General features: G+C 34.8%; 1 protein-coding gene across 27 annotated transcripts in view; it reads right to left on the reverse strand.

The window, feature by feature from the left end:
* Window positions 1-16,866, reverse strand: part of Cep170 (centrosomal protein 170) — an 84,601-nt gene that overhangs the window by 44,306 nt on the left and 23,429 nt on the right. For 17 of the 27 annotated variants that reach the window (XM_075989231.1, XM_075989229.1, XM_075989236.1 and 14 more), the window contains exons 4-8: window positions 15,426-15,504; window positions 10,157-10,215; window positions 9,910-10,069; window positions 8,271-8,405; window positions 3,725-4,201 (exon numbers count right to left, since the gene is read on the reverse strand). In XM_075989231.1, the coding sequence (XP_075845346.1) occupies window positions 3,725-4,201; window positions 8,271-8,405; window positions 9,910-10,069; window positions 10,157-10,215; window positions 15,426-15,504 (910 nt within the window). Of the gene's footprint in view, window positions 1-3,724; window positions 4,202-8,270; window positions 8,406-9,909; window positions 10,070-10,156; window positions 10,216-13,779; window positions 13,825-15,422; window positions 15,505-16,866 lie in introns of those variants that run through there. The other 10 variants (XM_075989248.1, XM_075989240.1, XM_075989237.1 and 7 more) reach the window with 2 other exon arrangements.

Here is a 16,866-nt window from a genome sequence, read left to right on the forward strand (position 1 = left end):
ATTCTGCCTCTGAATCGTAAACCTTTGTCAACAAAAAACTGACTTTTAAGATTAAGAGTAAGCAAAGCCTCAACCCTACACAATAACTACAGGCAAGTAAGAAATACTGAGTGGAAGGAATAGTCTTCCCCAAGGAAGAACATACCAATTGGTTATCCAATATCAAATGGCCAGCCCTGCCTGAAAACACACACAAACAAGATTATACAGACTAAGCAGGTTATGCTATGTATTGAGGAGTTACATTTGCAACGAGAATTAATGAAAAAAAGAAGGCAATAATTTGAAAGAGACAGAACTGAGAAGGGGTGTCTGGGAGGCTCTAGAGGGAGGAAAGGAAATGGGAAAATGAAGTCATTATAATCTCAAAAAAGTAATTTTTTAAAAGACTGGTGCAACTGAAACAACTTATTAAACAGAATATGAATGTCATAAAAATGGAGTATATCTAAATTATGATATTCAATACTTTTAAAAGTTCAGTATAACTTTCAATGAAAAGATTCAATTTTGTAGCTTCTATTAATAATGACATAATTTTTAGAAATGCTTTCTTAGCCGAGATTTCTAAACTCTAGTGGCTTCAAAGGGTTAAAGGATGCTGAGAGCCCTACCAAAAACAATCAAGCCTACGACACCCTTCCATCTACTAACTTAAATGGTACAAATATAGGCAGATGCCATGTCCAGAAACACAGTGAATTTTGACCCACCAGCCTCCTAGTAACAGTTTTTCTGGATCAGTGCAAGAGTTACTCTAGGCATGATTCAGATGAAATCATCAATCAAGTATTAACTAAAATCCTTTGAATCTAGTACAATGGAAAATTCTGAACATTCCCGAACATTTCCAGGCTATCTACTCTAATGTGAACACCTGCAGATAACATGTTATCCAACAAGTCAATCGGAAGACAAGACCTGATGTGTATGAAAGAATATGTGCTGAATATCTAGGGGAAAGGATTTATGAAGTGCATGGGCTTATTCCTAGTAAACCTGGAGGCTACCAACAGGTGATAATTTAACACAAGAGAATTCCGTACAAAATGTAGCAGATAAAAGGAACAAGGATAGACAAGGGAATGGTAGAATTGAATGACATCTTGAAAAAGATACAAAGGGAGCTAATAAGGTAAAAATATTGGGGGTTGGTCTCACTCAAAGTGATATAGTAATATAAAATCCAAATATCAAAAATGTAACCTGAAAAGAAAAAAACCTGTTTAGTAAATGGAATCTTTGCCACTGATAATTTAGGCATCATGGGTAGTATATGGAGTAAATATAAATACAACTACTAGTTCAAATGCAATTTTTTCTATAGCACTGCTTAAAGCATATTGGGGTTGATAAACTCAGTAAGAACTCAGTTTGCTAAGGTCCAAAATAATATTTTCTGTACAGCAAGACTTACAATCAGAATTTTTAATGAAAACATCGTTTTGTATCTTTCCTGTTACTAATCTGTTGGAGATTCATCGTTTTCTTTCTTGTAAAATCACTATTCCTTCTAGTGCTTCTGTGTACTACATAAGTGAGAAGGCGAGGCATCAGGTCAGAGCTGCAATCTTCTGTTTCTACTCAGCAAAAAGACCACCACGAAATGCTCAACATGCCCATCACTAATTACGTCTAAATCAGATGTTCATTTACTGTCTCTCAGGTTAGCTTGGCTGTACTCTGTAACAAGTTATGGCTAAAACAAGCTGCAACTCTCCTAAAGGGTGAAAGTGTATGGGCTTTGTGAACATTATTTTCCTCACTGTCCCAAAGCGCGTGCACTTTACTCTTGTAGGAGCAAGGCATCTATCTATCTATCTATCTATCTATCTATCTATCTATCTATCTATCTATCTATCTATCTATCCATCCATCCCCAATTGTTTAACTCATTTTTATAGTTTCTAAAAGTCCAAGTTTTAAGAAATCATTATTAACTACTATCTTCACTTATTCACACCCTGAAACTGTTGTCTATTGATAGCAACTTTGATTTCTGAAGCAAGTGAAACATCATCTGTGAATAAGCATGAAGAAATAACATGTGTCTATTTGAGATACAAAGTGAGTTATTGCTGGGAAGGGATTTTCTTGAAGGGCTTTCAAAAGGGGATAATGTTAATTCTGAAAGAAGAGTTCCCAGCAATGGTACCACACTGGAAGATGCCTACCTGTAAATCAAATTAAAAGTGGATAGTGAATAGATTTTTGGCAAAAATTTAAAATATATACTGATCAGTGTAGAGATAGTGTTCATATGGATGGATATTAATGATCCTACTCTTAGCATCAAAACTTTATTTATTTATTCATTCATTGGTTTTTTCGAGACAGGGTTTCTCTGTAGCTTTGGAGCTTGTCCTGGAACTAGCTCTTGTAGACCAGGCTGGCCTCGAACTCACAGAGATCCACCTATTTCGGCCTCCCAAGTGCTGGGATTAAAAGCGTATGACACCACAACCTGGCTTTTTTTTATGCACTAGAACTTTTTTTTGGTATGATCTTACTATTAATTAGGATCAAATAGGTCTTGGTGAAGAGCAGAGAATAAACCAAATTAATGGCTTAAAATAATTGTTAATACAGGAAACAATAACAATGGCACTGTTATGAAAGGAGTGTAAAAGATTTTTTCTAAGCATTTATTTTATTTTACGTCTATAAGTGGTTTGCCTGCATGTATGTATATTCAACCTCTGCGTGCTAGTGCCTGAAGAAATCAGCAGAGGGCACTGGACCCCTCATTGAGGATTGTATGTAGCTATCATCAAATCAAAGTGTTAAGGAACAGAGTAGGTTACACATGATCTCTACCTTAAAAAGCATTTTTTAAAAATAGAATTAATCAGCTCCTAATAAAAGTCACAGAATGGTTAGATTCACATACACTCATAATTTGTTCAAAACCATTTCTATATTGATAACATATTAAAACACAAGACAGAATAACACAAATTTCAAAATAAATTCAATTCACAAAAGCCAGTGGGAATAAAGCTGATTATTTGTTATAACCAACGTACATGTATAAAGTTTTTAGTGATTATGATTAAGTGTGGAATACAGTATATACAATAGCTAATGTTATTATATAATAATATATAATGTTCATAAATGGACATTTAAGTTATAATTCTTGATAGCACAAAATTTATATTAGAATAACTAATGCCTAGTAAATACATCTAAACTGAAAGTATGTGTATTGTGAGCAGCCTCTGCTAACAGTTTAGTCTGAAGCGCCCCATCAGTAATGTGACTATCTGATAGAAACAGAACTTTCAGACCATACCAAGCAGTTTAATTTGGTTTTCAAAACCTAGATATGATACTTTATTGGAAGCATGATACAGCAAAAAAAAAAAAAAATCTGTACATATCCTTTCTTTAAATCAAGAAAACAATGGGGATATCTTTTAGGAAATTCTATTTTATATGATTAATAAATTTTATATTTCTGTAGGAAAAAACAAAGATATTTAATGACATAAATAACCACATCTGCCAAAACCAAAGTAACCACACTGGGAAGAAAATAAAGAAAGGATACTTTAAATGAGTAATTCAGACATGACCAGTGTTGTTGGTCTTTGAGCTTTAAAATTACATATAAATCTGAAAAATGAGGTATTGTCCACTGTATAATTAAGTGATAACAGTCGGGTAACTCTGATGACCAACTTTTTCTTCTGACACAGAGAATTTCTGAAAGTCACTTTACCTTTCAACCTTTTCAAGTACACGGGAACATCACTTTTGATGCTCTTGGAATCCTCTTCTGCTCTCTCCCACACCATCTGAGGAGGGTTGTTCTGTGCTAGCCAGTCAGCTACTTTGTTTTCTGGTGCCATCATTCCTGTCTGAATTCCTGGCAAGTCTTGAGTTCCGGGAGAGGCCTTCTTTGACTTGTGGCGCTGGTCAGAAGTGAATTTTGTCACATGGTCTCTAATAGTTACTTTTCCGGGTGTACTGTCATCAAATTCAATGGTAAATGAAGCATGCCCTGCAGCTGCGGTATGAGAACTTGAGGTGTCTTTTGTTGGAATCTCATGAATAGTGCTCTCTGCTATTTGTGACGGCTGCTGGAAGTCTTTTGTAGGGATTTCAAAATAACTTGGTTCCCTACAGAAAGGAAAAAGTGATTCTTCATTTGCAGCTGCAGACGGTTCCTCCACTTGCTTGGCATCTATGCTGCACCCTAATGAGAAAAATGAGAGAGAAATAAAAATATTTGGGAGCCTGTAGCACAAGGGTCCCTGGTAATGACCATCTGCACTATTCTGAGACTTGGAAGGCAGATAACAATCTGGATGAAAAACAACAGCATTGATAAGACAGAAAAAAGTCACAGAGATGATCCAATTACCAATAGGAGATGCAAGATAAACAGCAACAATGGAAAAAAAAAGACAAAACAGTAAAAGATGGACCCTGTATGGACAGACTCATTCATTTCTCAACTAGAAAACTTAGAAAGAAATCATCAAAATGAGAAAGAATTAAAGTATAGAAGGAGATGTTCTATACATACACATGTGTGTGTAAAATATATACACACATAGTATAATAGAAAAAGCATGAATTACCTAATTCAGTTACCAGAATGAGTGATTTGAAATACTTGAGAACAAATGTAGGGCTCTAATAGTAAAGAGGCGGTCAAATGAGGATGGAGATAGGAAGTATATATAAAAGCAATGCTTTTAAGTAACAACTCCACTTACCAGTCTCTATCATATTCAGAAACCCCCACTTTAGGACAAAATTGATAATATGGAAACTTGGGAGATGACACACATGTTATAAGGTAAGAGTAGTTAGCAATAAAACACGTGGTTTCCTTGCAGCATGGCAATTCAAGCAGTCATATGAAAGAAATAGTGAAAAAAACAGAAATTCTGTAGTCAGCCAGTAAGTCAGGAAGAAGTTAGGTTACACCTCTGAACAGCAGAATGTGCACAACCGCCCAAAGGTCATGGGTCAAAGCTGAATAACAGCTGTGAGTGACAAGGAAAACAGGCAAATATGGAACATATGGAACACTGTGACAATTCTTCCACTGCTTAAGCCACTGACTGCATAAAGATGTGAAAACAGGTGGTGTTTGTAGCACAATGTACAAGAAAAAAGGTGAAGATTAAGCTGCCCTTTGAGAAAAGAAAATCTATTACCAAGACAGTCTATTATCATAAAAGAATTAATATAAATAAATTTCCCTAAGGCTTAAATATTAACTTTATTTAAATAGTTTTCAGAGTAAATCAATCACAATTTTCTAGGGAGAAAAAGCAAAACAGGCATACTAGGCTGTTTCCGATCATTTTTTTAATTACATGAACTATTTAGGCTTCTGAAAAATTTTCAAATACTACATCTTTCTACAACACATTAGGTACAATAATTTATTTCTTTATAGCACATCGAATATGAAATTATAACAAAACCATCTTTTATGTTACAAAGTAATATTCTTGCCATCAAATATGTGAGATATGATATAGGTGGTATCAGGTTCCATTACTAAAATAATAATGATCATAATAGCCACAGTCACACTGTCAAAAAATATACAAAAGGCAGAGAACATTAAGAAAAGAAAATTTCAAAGTAAAAGTTATTCTTTTCAAAATTTACTCCAAAGTAAATTTTGTCAAAGAAAAGTGATAGTATTTTAGAGAAATTATTATAGTGAGAAAGGGGAAAATCAAGAGCTGCTAAATGACCTTGAAAACAGTATCCCAGTAACACAGTATCAAGAGCCTAGGAGGCTCAGGCTTTGGAGGACATTACTGTAGGTTTTATTGTTCAATAACTTATACAATGATGATTCTCAATAATAAAGGAAAAACTTAAATTGTTCTTAGCTCTCTGTCTTTTGTGTACTGTTAACAAAATCAACGGTGAATAAAGTCTGCTCTGCACTTGCTGTATGCGAATCTGGAGTGTGTCTATTCTTGAAATCCCATGAAGAGTGTTCTCTTCAGGAAGGAAGTTACTATCACTCTTCCTCTATTCTCTTATCTACAAAGTGGGCAGAAATAACAGTGACTACTACCATTGGATATTGCCATAAAGTTGAGATGCAAATGGATCATTTGGAAGAAAGGGACAAGTCAAGTGCAACTGAATGCTTGTCATCATTTGTTACGGTTCTACTCTGTACCATAGTGACATGCGGGAATCACTGTATTTTATAAGTTATGTACATCAGAATTTCAAAGTTGTGTGAGGGAGCAAAGGCTACATTTATTATGCCTCCTTAATTTTCACTATCATGCAATTATTTTCTGAATTTTGTAATAGTTAAATTGATCTGTTTTTCTAACCTTTCTAATTAGTTATATTCCCCTTACTCCATACCAGATAGTTCTGGTGCAAAATGAGATTAGCATATATGGTACTTGAAGTAAGGAATTTAGAGTTCAGTCATAAAGATTTACACAAAAATGAAACAGTACTGTACACTAGCAATATAATATCATTTAGTAATTTACACTGCACATATTGTAGGAGAAGAGGAGGCAGGAATTAGCACAATTCATGTAAGAGTACACTGGGAAAGGACACTAAAACAGTAATAATCAGATATAAAGTACACTATGGAATAAAAAGTTCAAAATCTACTTATCAGACAAAACAAGGTCACTCTAGTTTTTGGAACTAAAGATCAGTTCATATTTGCTATGCAAAGATTACTGCAATGAGGTTGAAACTTAAGGTCAAAAGTTTAATTATGACTCAGCAATAAAAGCGAAGACAACAAAGGTAGGTAATATATTAGATAAAATGGAGAAGACAAAAAAAAATAGACATTCTTGAAGACGCCCAGTTTCTTTCCTAAAGGAACTTTTTCCTAAAAGAACTTCAGATGGTTTCTAGAACAACTCTCTACGACACTGCCCATATGCCCTAGGGACAAATAACTCCACATCTGCTTCAAGGTGAGCAAGATAATGATGACCTCACGTGGTTTGCCAGAGACTGATTAGAACAGCAGGTGACCTCAATCTGTGAGGAACTAATGAGAGTTGTGCTGAAGATTTTGGAAGAGGAGTCTCCTTCCAAATCCTGAAAGGTCTTCTGTATACAACATTTGTTCTTTATTGCTGAGTGTGATAAAAAATTTCTAACTTTGAATGCTGACGGCTGCAGCTTTGAATGTAAGTAGTCCATTAGTATGTAAGTACTGTGGATAGCAAGACAGAGATGGCAAAACTAGCTACCAATACTGTCTATTGCACCAAACAACCCTGAGAGAAATCATGCATGGGATGCAAAACCTTCATTTCCTACTTGGTACTGGACAGCAGTCCTCTCACTCACATCTGAAGGCAGGATAAATAATACTAAGAAACATCACTGCTTAAACAAAGCAGTGATAGAAACGCATTGGCAAGCTTGGCATTATAAGACCTACTTCATTATGACAGCTTGTAAAGACTTGTACTCCGGTGTAATTATACTATGTCAGAAGACAGAATGTTTATAATTCTCCAGCTAAGAAAACTGTTTTGCTTACTTTGTGTAAATAAAATAAAAAAAACCTTAAAGCATTCTGATGTGGTCTGTCCTTGTCTCAGAGTCACACCCTGTCCTCCAAACTGACTCTTGACTCTGTATTTAGTTCCTCCACTTTTGGATCCTTATCTGATGTTACTAAACAAACTGGCTGTTCCATCCTACAGTTCTGACGTCTCTTCAACAACTCAGGGACAATCTGTATCTCGGTACCTCCATTTATCTTGGAAATCTTGTCTTTTCTAGATACTGGTCACCACTTACCCACATCACCAACAAAAGAACATATTCCTTAGTTACTGACATGAGGATCTATTTCTGTACTTTGGCTGCTGAATTCTAAATCTTATTGCTATTCTATCTCAATAAAGTAAGCATACTAAGGCTTTAAGGAACTTATAATTTCATACTATATTTCTGAACATAACAGAATTATTATATTTTACAGTGAGTATATAAGCATGAATCAAGTAAAAAACGTAACTCACATGTCCTACTATTTTATCAATTCATGTAAATATTTTAAAATACTTAATATGTTCAGTTATAGCATTAATTTTTTTATAGTTTTCAACAATTTTATTAGCTAGAAAATATAACAAGCGTTTATAAACATTTCAAAAGCAAACCATCATCACCTTTAAAAAATCAAGTTATGGTACAGATCATTTTTCAGAGTAGACTGACTTTTGTTTGGAATATATTTGACCAATACGAATTTAATATCATAGCCATTGAGGTACTTTTACCTGAAGTCCCAGCTTCATGACTTTTTTCTTCAGGCTTGCCATTAGACTTGAAAACTCTTTGTTCATCCACCTCATCATCTCCCCACCATGATGGCTGCCCATATAAAGGAGTACCACGGGGCATAGCAGAAACATCTAAAAGAGGTGGGGAGAAAAAAAAATTACTAACGTAGATGAAGCAGGAAAATACATTTTGCATGATGCTAGATTTACTTATTTGATTAAAAGTACTCAATTTTCAGTAATGTAACATTTGAAAATTATCTTAAACAGCACTAAACATAACTAAGTGAACAAGTAATACAGCTTACTATATCTAATCCAACAGCTTTTTGTTAAGTGTTTGGGGCTCTCTGATCTATATCTGAGCCTCAGTAACAAATGATCTTTGAGTATTTAGACAGAAGTGTCTTAGGTGGAAGAATTTTGTTACCAAAGGAATAATGAAACCAGTTTGATCAGAAATGTCATTAAATCTTATATATAAAAAGATGAAATGAAAGCAAATACTGGCATGAGCAACAACACAAAGTATTATATAGTAACTATATTTGCATTCAATGATAACAAATCTGCAGTTTCAGTACTGTAGTACTGTTTATCAATTTAATACATTTGTTATGTGAAGGGATTATCTACATAAAGCATCTTTGTAGTTATTAAAACTGTAAGCATTCTATGAGGATGGTATATTAAATTTTCCCTTTTACTTCAATTGTAATTCAGAGAAATATAGATAATATGAAACAATAAACTATTTCTTTCCAATACTGAAATCACTTTAAATATTTAACATATTGGGTGTACCTGCACATATTTGTCAATGTTTCCTAGGGAAAACGGGATATATTAAAATGTACTCTGGGATCAATCACTAGTATACATTATTTTTATACAAGCACATGTGTTTGGGAACAAAGAATGTAATTTCTTCAAAATCAAGTATAAATTAGGAATTTCCAAAAGAGTTAACGTATTGTAATGTATATTATATTGACAATGATCATGGGCTGTTACCTTTTATTTGACAAACTACCATGTGTTGTTTGAGGTCACTGAGAAGCTAGTTCTAGATTGGGGTAGACACCAACCCCCACTTCAGACCCTGAGTGGGTTTGTCTCAAAGTGTCTTCCAAGGTCTGGGGATAAGCTAGTGCCCCTAGCTCTGACGGTTTCAGAGAAAACAAAAGCGTCCAAAAGTAAAACGTGTTCTTGAGGACAATAGAAGTTATTATTATTAATCCCGGAATATTTAAGACTGCAGAGGAAAAGAGAAACTGGAAATGCAGCTCTGGGAAGCTGAGCCACCAAGAGACAGCTTAATTGAGAACAGTAACTGGCTGCCTCAGTTTCCCGTTAGTTTCTGCAGGAATGTGTGAGCAACCTATTAGACGATGTTTTCTCTCCATATTTTATATGCTGTTAATTGCAAGCCTCACCCTAAGGGACAGTTTACTCTGTTTGGGACTTTATATTGGGAACTCCAGTTGGCGGCTTTAAAGGAGCTTCCAGAGTTGGTTTCTTAGAGCACCAAACTTGATGTTTTTCTTTTGTGCTTCTTCTCTTCTTCCCCTCCCACTCTCCCCCTGAATAGATACGGCTATTGCAGACCACTCTTCAGATCCTACAGGGCACTTACCCACAGATTTCTCCTCGGATTTCAGGGTTTCTGTAGCTCTATGCTGCACCTCAGCAGTAGCATCCACTTTTGAGTCTGTGCCTTTAGCACTTGCCGATTTTGATAATTCTGATTCTGAAGACTTCTGGGACAACTGAAGCTGAATAGTAAACTTCTCATGCTACAAAACATTTTAAACCAAAGGGAAGCTTTCATGAAAGACGTCTACTGTAGTGAGCAATAGACTAACAATAGGATAAATGCTTACCTTAAGAGCTTCTTCAGGGACCCTCATCTCTCCTCGAACTACAGTGAAGAGATTTGTATGTAAATAGAGCTAAGGAAGAATATAACACCAAAATTTTGGTCCCTGTACTTGAAAGTGGTTATTAAGTATAATCTGGAAATTGTCTGACTTCAAGAGTAAATATAGAATTTTGTGTTTATTTATTTTCTATTTAAACAGGTCCTGGGGATTAAATCCAAGACCTTGTATATGCTAGACTACTACTCCACCACTGAACCACATCCTCAGATTAAAAAAAAAATTATTTTTCCTTTGTAGACAAGGTCTCTAGGCTGTCCTCAAAGTTAAGATTCTTCTGGCAGCTCACAGAATACCTGGAAAGTAAGATGTGCCTATAATACTCCCTTTAATAAGAAAAAATACTTAAAATACATAATGTCATTTATAAATATTAACAACCTTAAAAATTCTGAAGTTGATTACTCAAATTTTATAAACTTTAATAAAAATGAGATTCATTTTGTAAGTACAAAGAAAATGAATGCTGTAATCAGGGTTTATATGCAACCATAATACCCCCTTTCCCTCCATGTACTGCAGTAAGGTCATATTACATTATAAAACAATGATTCTATACACATAAGAACAAGTGCTAAATATAATGAATACTTTCATTATTATACCAAAACAACGAGGCTTCTTATTAAGGATCAATTCACTAGAGGTCATATTTCCTACCATTAGTTAACCTTAAAATTTTATAATCATATACTAATTCAAAGCATTCATCAATCACTTTAAGGGTAGAAAACTATAATCACTGTGGTGTGTGTGTGTGTGTGAAAGAGAGAGACAGAGAGAGAGGGAAGGAAGGATGGAGGGAGGGAGAAGAGAGAGAATGTCCAAATGTAATGGGAGCAGTAAACTTATTAACAAAGCTTCTTAGAGCTGTAAACAACCTTGAAGAATGCTCTGTTCAATCCACTGACTTGTGTTCTTATTCAATAAATAATTCAATGAACAGAACCCCTACCCCCAAAGAATCTACTTATAGAATTCTCTCTGGAGCTTTCTTGTCACTAAAGTGGCTTCCTAATGCTTTGAAATATTAAAATTATTTCCTTTCTTGTCATGTACAAATTTGCTGATACACATAAAAACATACATGTAACTAAACATTTAGTAAAAAATCGTTTAGCAAGCAGTTCTCAACCTGTGGGTCACAACTCCCACAGGGGTTGCCTATTAGATATTCTGAATAGCAGATGTTTATATTATAACTCATAACTAACAAAATTACGGTATAAAATAGCAACAAAATAATTTTATGGTTGGGGGTCACCACAAGGATCACAGTATTAGGAAGGTTGAGAAATCACTGGTCTAGCACTTTTTTGCCTCAGGAATTAAGAGGAAGATATAAAATACAAAAGGAAGAGTCAGATTATCCGTATTTGCACATGCGATGACTCTATATCTAAGAGGCTCTACAGATTCCAGCAGATCTTAAACACTTTCAGAAATATTGTAGGGCATAAAATCAACATAAAAACAACAACAAATTTGCTGAGAAAAAAATTATGAAAAAAACATTCCATCCATCTGCCAAAATAAAGTACCTAGGGATACACATAAGGAAGTAGACCTTTTCAATGAAAACTTGAGAAACTGGAAAAATAGCTGATCATAGAAATGCTCCTAACTGGCAGAATTATGTAAGTCTTGAATATGGATGTTACAAAAGTAATTTACAGATTCAACGCAATCTTAATCAAAATACCAATGTCTTTCTTTATGCAACTATAAAAGATAATCTAGAAATAAATATAAAAACATAAATGGCCAAAAATAGCCAAAGCAATTCTAAGTAACAAGTACATTGCTGGAAATATCACAATACCTGATCTCCAAAGTACATTGCAGAGCAAGTGACAAAGACAGCACGGTTCTGGCACAAGAAGAGACAGACATACTGACCAAGAGAACATAACGGAGGATCCAGAAGCAAACCCCCACAGCGACGAACAGCTAATATAACAAGGTTGTCCCAAACACATGCTGCAACAAAGACAGTCTATTAAAAATCAGTGCTGCAGGCAAAACGGGGTATCTACTTTCAGAAGTATGAAATTTGATCCAAATCTGGCACAAAAATGAACTTAAAGTGGATGAAAGGCTTTAATTTAGAACCTGAAATGCTGATACTGCTAGAGAAAAACATTGCAAGACATAGCCATGGCCAAAAACTTTCTGAACAGGATCTGACAGCACAGCAAATAGCCTTTGTGGGATTGCATGGAATTGTGAAACTTCTGCACAGCGAAGCAAACTACCAGCAGAGTGAACAAATAGCCACAGAATGGGAGAAAATGTGTTAGCTATACGTATAATGGAGTCAATATCTAGAACGTATTATGAACTTCAAAAATAGGCCACTAAAAGTAAAACTGCAAATCATTAAACTAGTTAAAAAGACAGTTCTGAAGACAAATATATATACATACATATATATGCACATAGGATGTTGAACATCCATCAGAAAAATGAAAATCAAAAGTACTTTGAGTTCTATCTTACCACATCGAAATGGCTCGCTATTATCAGAAAAATAAAAGACAACAAATGCTGGTTGAAGAAATGGGGGTAGGAGAAACATTTATTCACTATTAATGGTAGTATAAGCTGATATAAAAATTATAGGCATCTGTATCAAGGTGTCTCAAAAAAAAAAACCAAAAAGAGAGTTATCATATGATCCAGCTATCTACCACAACTGGGAATATACCAAAGTGTTCCACATCCCACCAAAGAGGTACCTGAACATCTGTGTTTGTTATTCTTTATTCATAATAACAAGGAAACAGAGCTAGCACAGATGTCTATCAACAGTTCAATGTTTAATGAAAATGTAGTACATACATATAGTGGAATTTTACTCAGCTATAAATAAAATTATAAAGTGTGCATGGAAGTAGGTGGATCTGTAATTCAGCAAGGCAACTGAAATACAGAAAGACAAATACTACATTTTCTATTTTGTACATAGACTTTGGATCTTAATGTGCATATGTATGTAGAGATGTGTGTATAGGTCGCGAAACTGGAAAAAAGATCAAAAGAGCAGAAGTGGTAAAGACAGTAATAGAACATACATGACATGAGAGCAGAAGGGGGTCAAAGGGCATGGAAGATTGTAAAGAGGATAACAAAAGCAAATTGTATTTGAAACCCAGTACTTTGTATGGAAATTAAAAATCTTAAGAAAAAAAGTAAAATGCAATGAAGTACGGTGGCATATGCCTATAATCTTAGCACTCAGGGAACTCAGGCACAAGGCTGATGAGTCTGAGGATAATCACTGGACTAGAGTCAGTTTTCCTCAATGATGCAACCCCGGGTAGGCCCACCCTGAGGTTGGCTAGCTAGGCCACACAAACTGAAAAGGTGTGGGCGAGGAACTAAAAAAAAAATACTCAAAGTTGGGAGGCAAGGGAGGGAATGGCGGTTACAAAAGGAGTTGGGGGAGGGAAAGTATGTCCAAAATACATTGCATGATTTCTTCAGACTAAAAAACACTGTTTATAAAATCATTTAGTATATCCTCAGATCACCAAAATTGTACCTGCACAATAGGAAGTACCTACCAGATATGAAGGAAGGAACTTATTAGGCCTCTTTACTGCACATTTGTGGCCATTTGAATGATCACAAGTTTCTGAGGTTTATTGATTGTTGTTTTGAGTATAAGGTAATTTTGAAAATTTGAATATTTCACTGAGATTCATCCTTTTCACAAGAAAAACTCTCTAGTTTTCTTGTGACTTATGGCATATGCATTATGTTCTCTAGTTCAAATCTTAAGCCATATTAATGTTGTCTCTCCTATAAGGTGACAGTGTTAATCAGAGCTTTCCATGCTAGGGCATTTTCTGTATAGACTGGCTATCAATTTTATATACGAATAAAGCATGACAAGTTCCCTAGTCTAGTATAATTAATACAGAAACAAACACAGCTATCACATAAAATGATTTAGAAAATTCTGTCCCATGAAATAACATTTCTGCCAATTTAACAGCCCTATGTTCCTTTATATCTGGTTCTCAACCTTCTTGATGCTGCAACCCTTTAATCATTTTGTGGTTACCTCCTCGACCATAAAATTCTTTTCATTGTTACTTCATAACTTTATGCCATTTAAAACATTTACATTTATTTATGTGGCATATGTGTGAAAGCATGTGCACCAAGACACATATGTAGTGGTCACCCAATATACTACAGAAGTCTTTTCTCTCCTTCCACTCTGTGGGTCATGGGAATTGAGCTCAGGTTGCCAGTCTTGGCAGCAAGTAACCTTACCTGTTGAGCCCTCTCACAAGCTTCACCAGATATATTTTTTTAAAAGATTTAGAATATATAACAAATAAGTATTTAATTTATATTTTTACTTTTTCAAATATAAATGTAATGTGCTATAAAACTATTCTAGCTTTAAATTTTAAACTTTAAACTTTCTATCTTTTGTTACTTGTGTTAATACATTTGAGTATCAGCTAGAGCTATCTGAGACCACAATTTCTCTGATAAAGTGATCTAAGTCTACCAGATTGCTAATGTTTAATTTTTTAAACTATTATTTGAGTCTTGGTACATGTTTAAGAACTAAATAAATCTCAAGATAAAGTTCCATCATAATGAGAAGTATTTTTATTTCAATTATATACAAATAGAAGTGTTTTTATCGCTTAGTCATTTTACTAGGTTCCTTCTACTATTCTTTACAGTACAGTAAAATCTTACAACTGTTCAGTTATTAGACTTTGATTATTAAACAAAAATTCAAACATACATTAAATGATAACGTTCTAGTAAAACTTGTGTCAGACTACATAGGATACGTTAAAGTTTGAATTAAACCAGCAGGATAGCACGGAAGGGAAGGCAGGTTAATGTTTTATATCCTCCTAAGAGACTGGCTTGGGCCCTCACAATTCCCCTGGCAAGAACCTAGGTAGACAGTACTTAAGACTTTCACTGTCCTCCCCCCAGCTCCAGTCTTTAGCACCTAAATTATATGCACAGCAGCACGGCAGAGAGATGGGAAGCAGCTGCGTCTTACCAAGCTTTCCAGGACCATTCCTAGGAACCAGTAATGGAAAAGCAAGCAGAAAGCTTCTAATAAGCATAAACTTCAATATTGTGAATCCTTATATCACAAGATGTTAATTTGTAGCATAGTAAATATTTTTAATTCATTTAATAAATGCAAAAACTTATATAAGGATATCATATCCAAATCTCAGCTTATCTTCAAGTTTCAAAGTGATGTAAGTCTGCTCTGGTATCCTTACATCATTCACAAAAGTCTACAAGGAAGAAAGAAAAAGGTTCAATTGCATATGAATATTAATTCTCACATTCCAGTCAAATTCATCGAAAGTATTTACCGTTAGGTGTATCCTAACACGTGTGAAGCAGCCTGCAGCATGAATTATTTCACACTAAACCTGTTGTCAATATTACTGGTAACACAAAGCACAGTGAGGCCAGGCTGAATTTTGGCACTTGGAATTTTTCTAAAAAGGAAGTTAGGAAAGTGCTTAACCTGAAGCTGGAAATCTGTACAAAGTAAAGTACTTAACTCTAAACAGCTTCAGGATTTTTAGTAATTTTATTTGTAGGGATTAACATTTTATCACATCATTCTCAGAATCATTCCTTTTAAAACATTACATTTTTTTATTTGTGGTATATGTATGTGTAAGCATGTGTGCAATACTGTGCATGTGGAGGTCAGGACATCTTGCTGGAATTAGTTCTTTTTCCACCATGTGGGTTTCAGGAATTCAGTTCAGTTCATCAGGCTTAGCTGTAAGTATCTTTAACTGCTGAGCCATCTTGAGGTTGCTTTACAGCTGCCATATGGATCCTTTGGATCTATGAATCTAAGATACACAATGGTATCTTAGTAAATGGATTTTTACTATATGTTGAAATTCTACTTTCTCTTCACCAGGGTATTTTACTTTTACTCAATTATTTCTAACAATGCTGAATATTATGAAAGTAACAAGACAGATAGCAGAATTATCTAGAAAGGCACTATACAAGAGAAATATATCAGAATTCCCAAACAGTATACACTACTTGTATTTTCTTGCAGGCTTATAACAGGAACTAAAATCAGTTTTGATAATGCATTTGAGGTGTAATCTAGTGCATTAAAAACATACTAGTTCAAGAAGTAAAATTGGTAAGATATTTTACATGTATGTATAAGTCTTTGGAATTTAACCTAGTTACATCTCAAGTATTCAATGGTTGCTAATGGCTACAGTGAAAAGCCCAGACAGAAGAATACGGCAAGGCAATAGAGAAATAAATCAACATTCTGTCATCCTTCAGTTTCTTACTGCAATGCCTGACATATTGCATTGGCTTTCTAAGAGGACTTCTGGAGATGCTATTTTTTTATTTTTGTTATTTGAGACCGGGTTTCTCTGTAACTTTGTAGCCTAGCCTGGAACTAGCTCTTGTAGACCATGCTGGCCCCAAACTCATGGAGATCGGGCTGCCTCTGCCTCCCAAGTGCTGGGATTAAAAGCATGCGTCACCATCACCCAGCTTGGAGAGGCTATCTTTGTAGGCTTTTTCTTCTTTTCCTTTAGTTCCTATTTTTTAAAGCACTATTAAAGAGGACAGCTGAAAATACTCAGTTTAAATGTCTA

This window comes from Microtus pennsylvanicus, chromosome 10, assembly GCF_037038515.1.
Source record: "Microtus pennsylvanicus isolate mMicPen1 chromosome 10, mMicPen1.hap1, whole genome shotgun sequence".
Lineage (NCBI taxonomy): Eukaryota > Metazoa > Chordata > Mammalia > Rodentia > Cricetidae > Microtus > Microtus pennsylvanicus.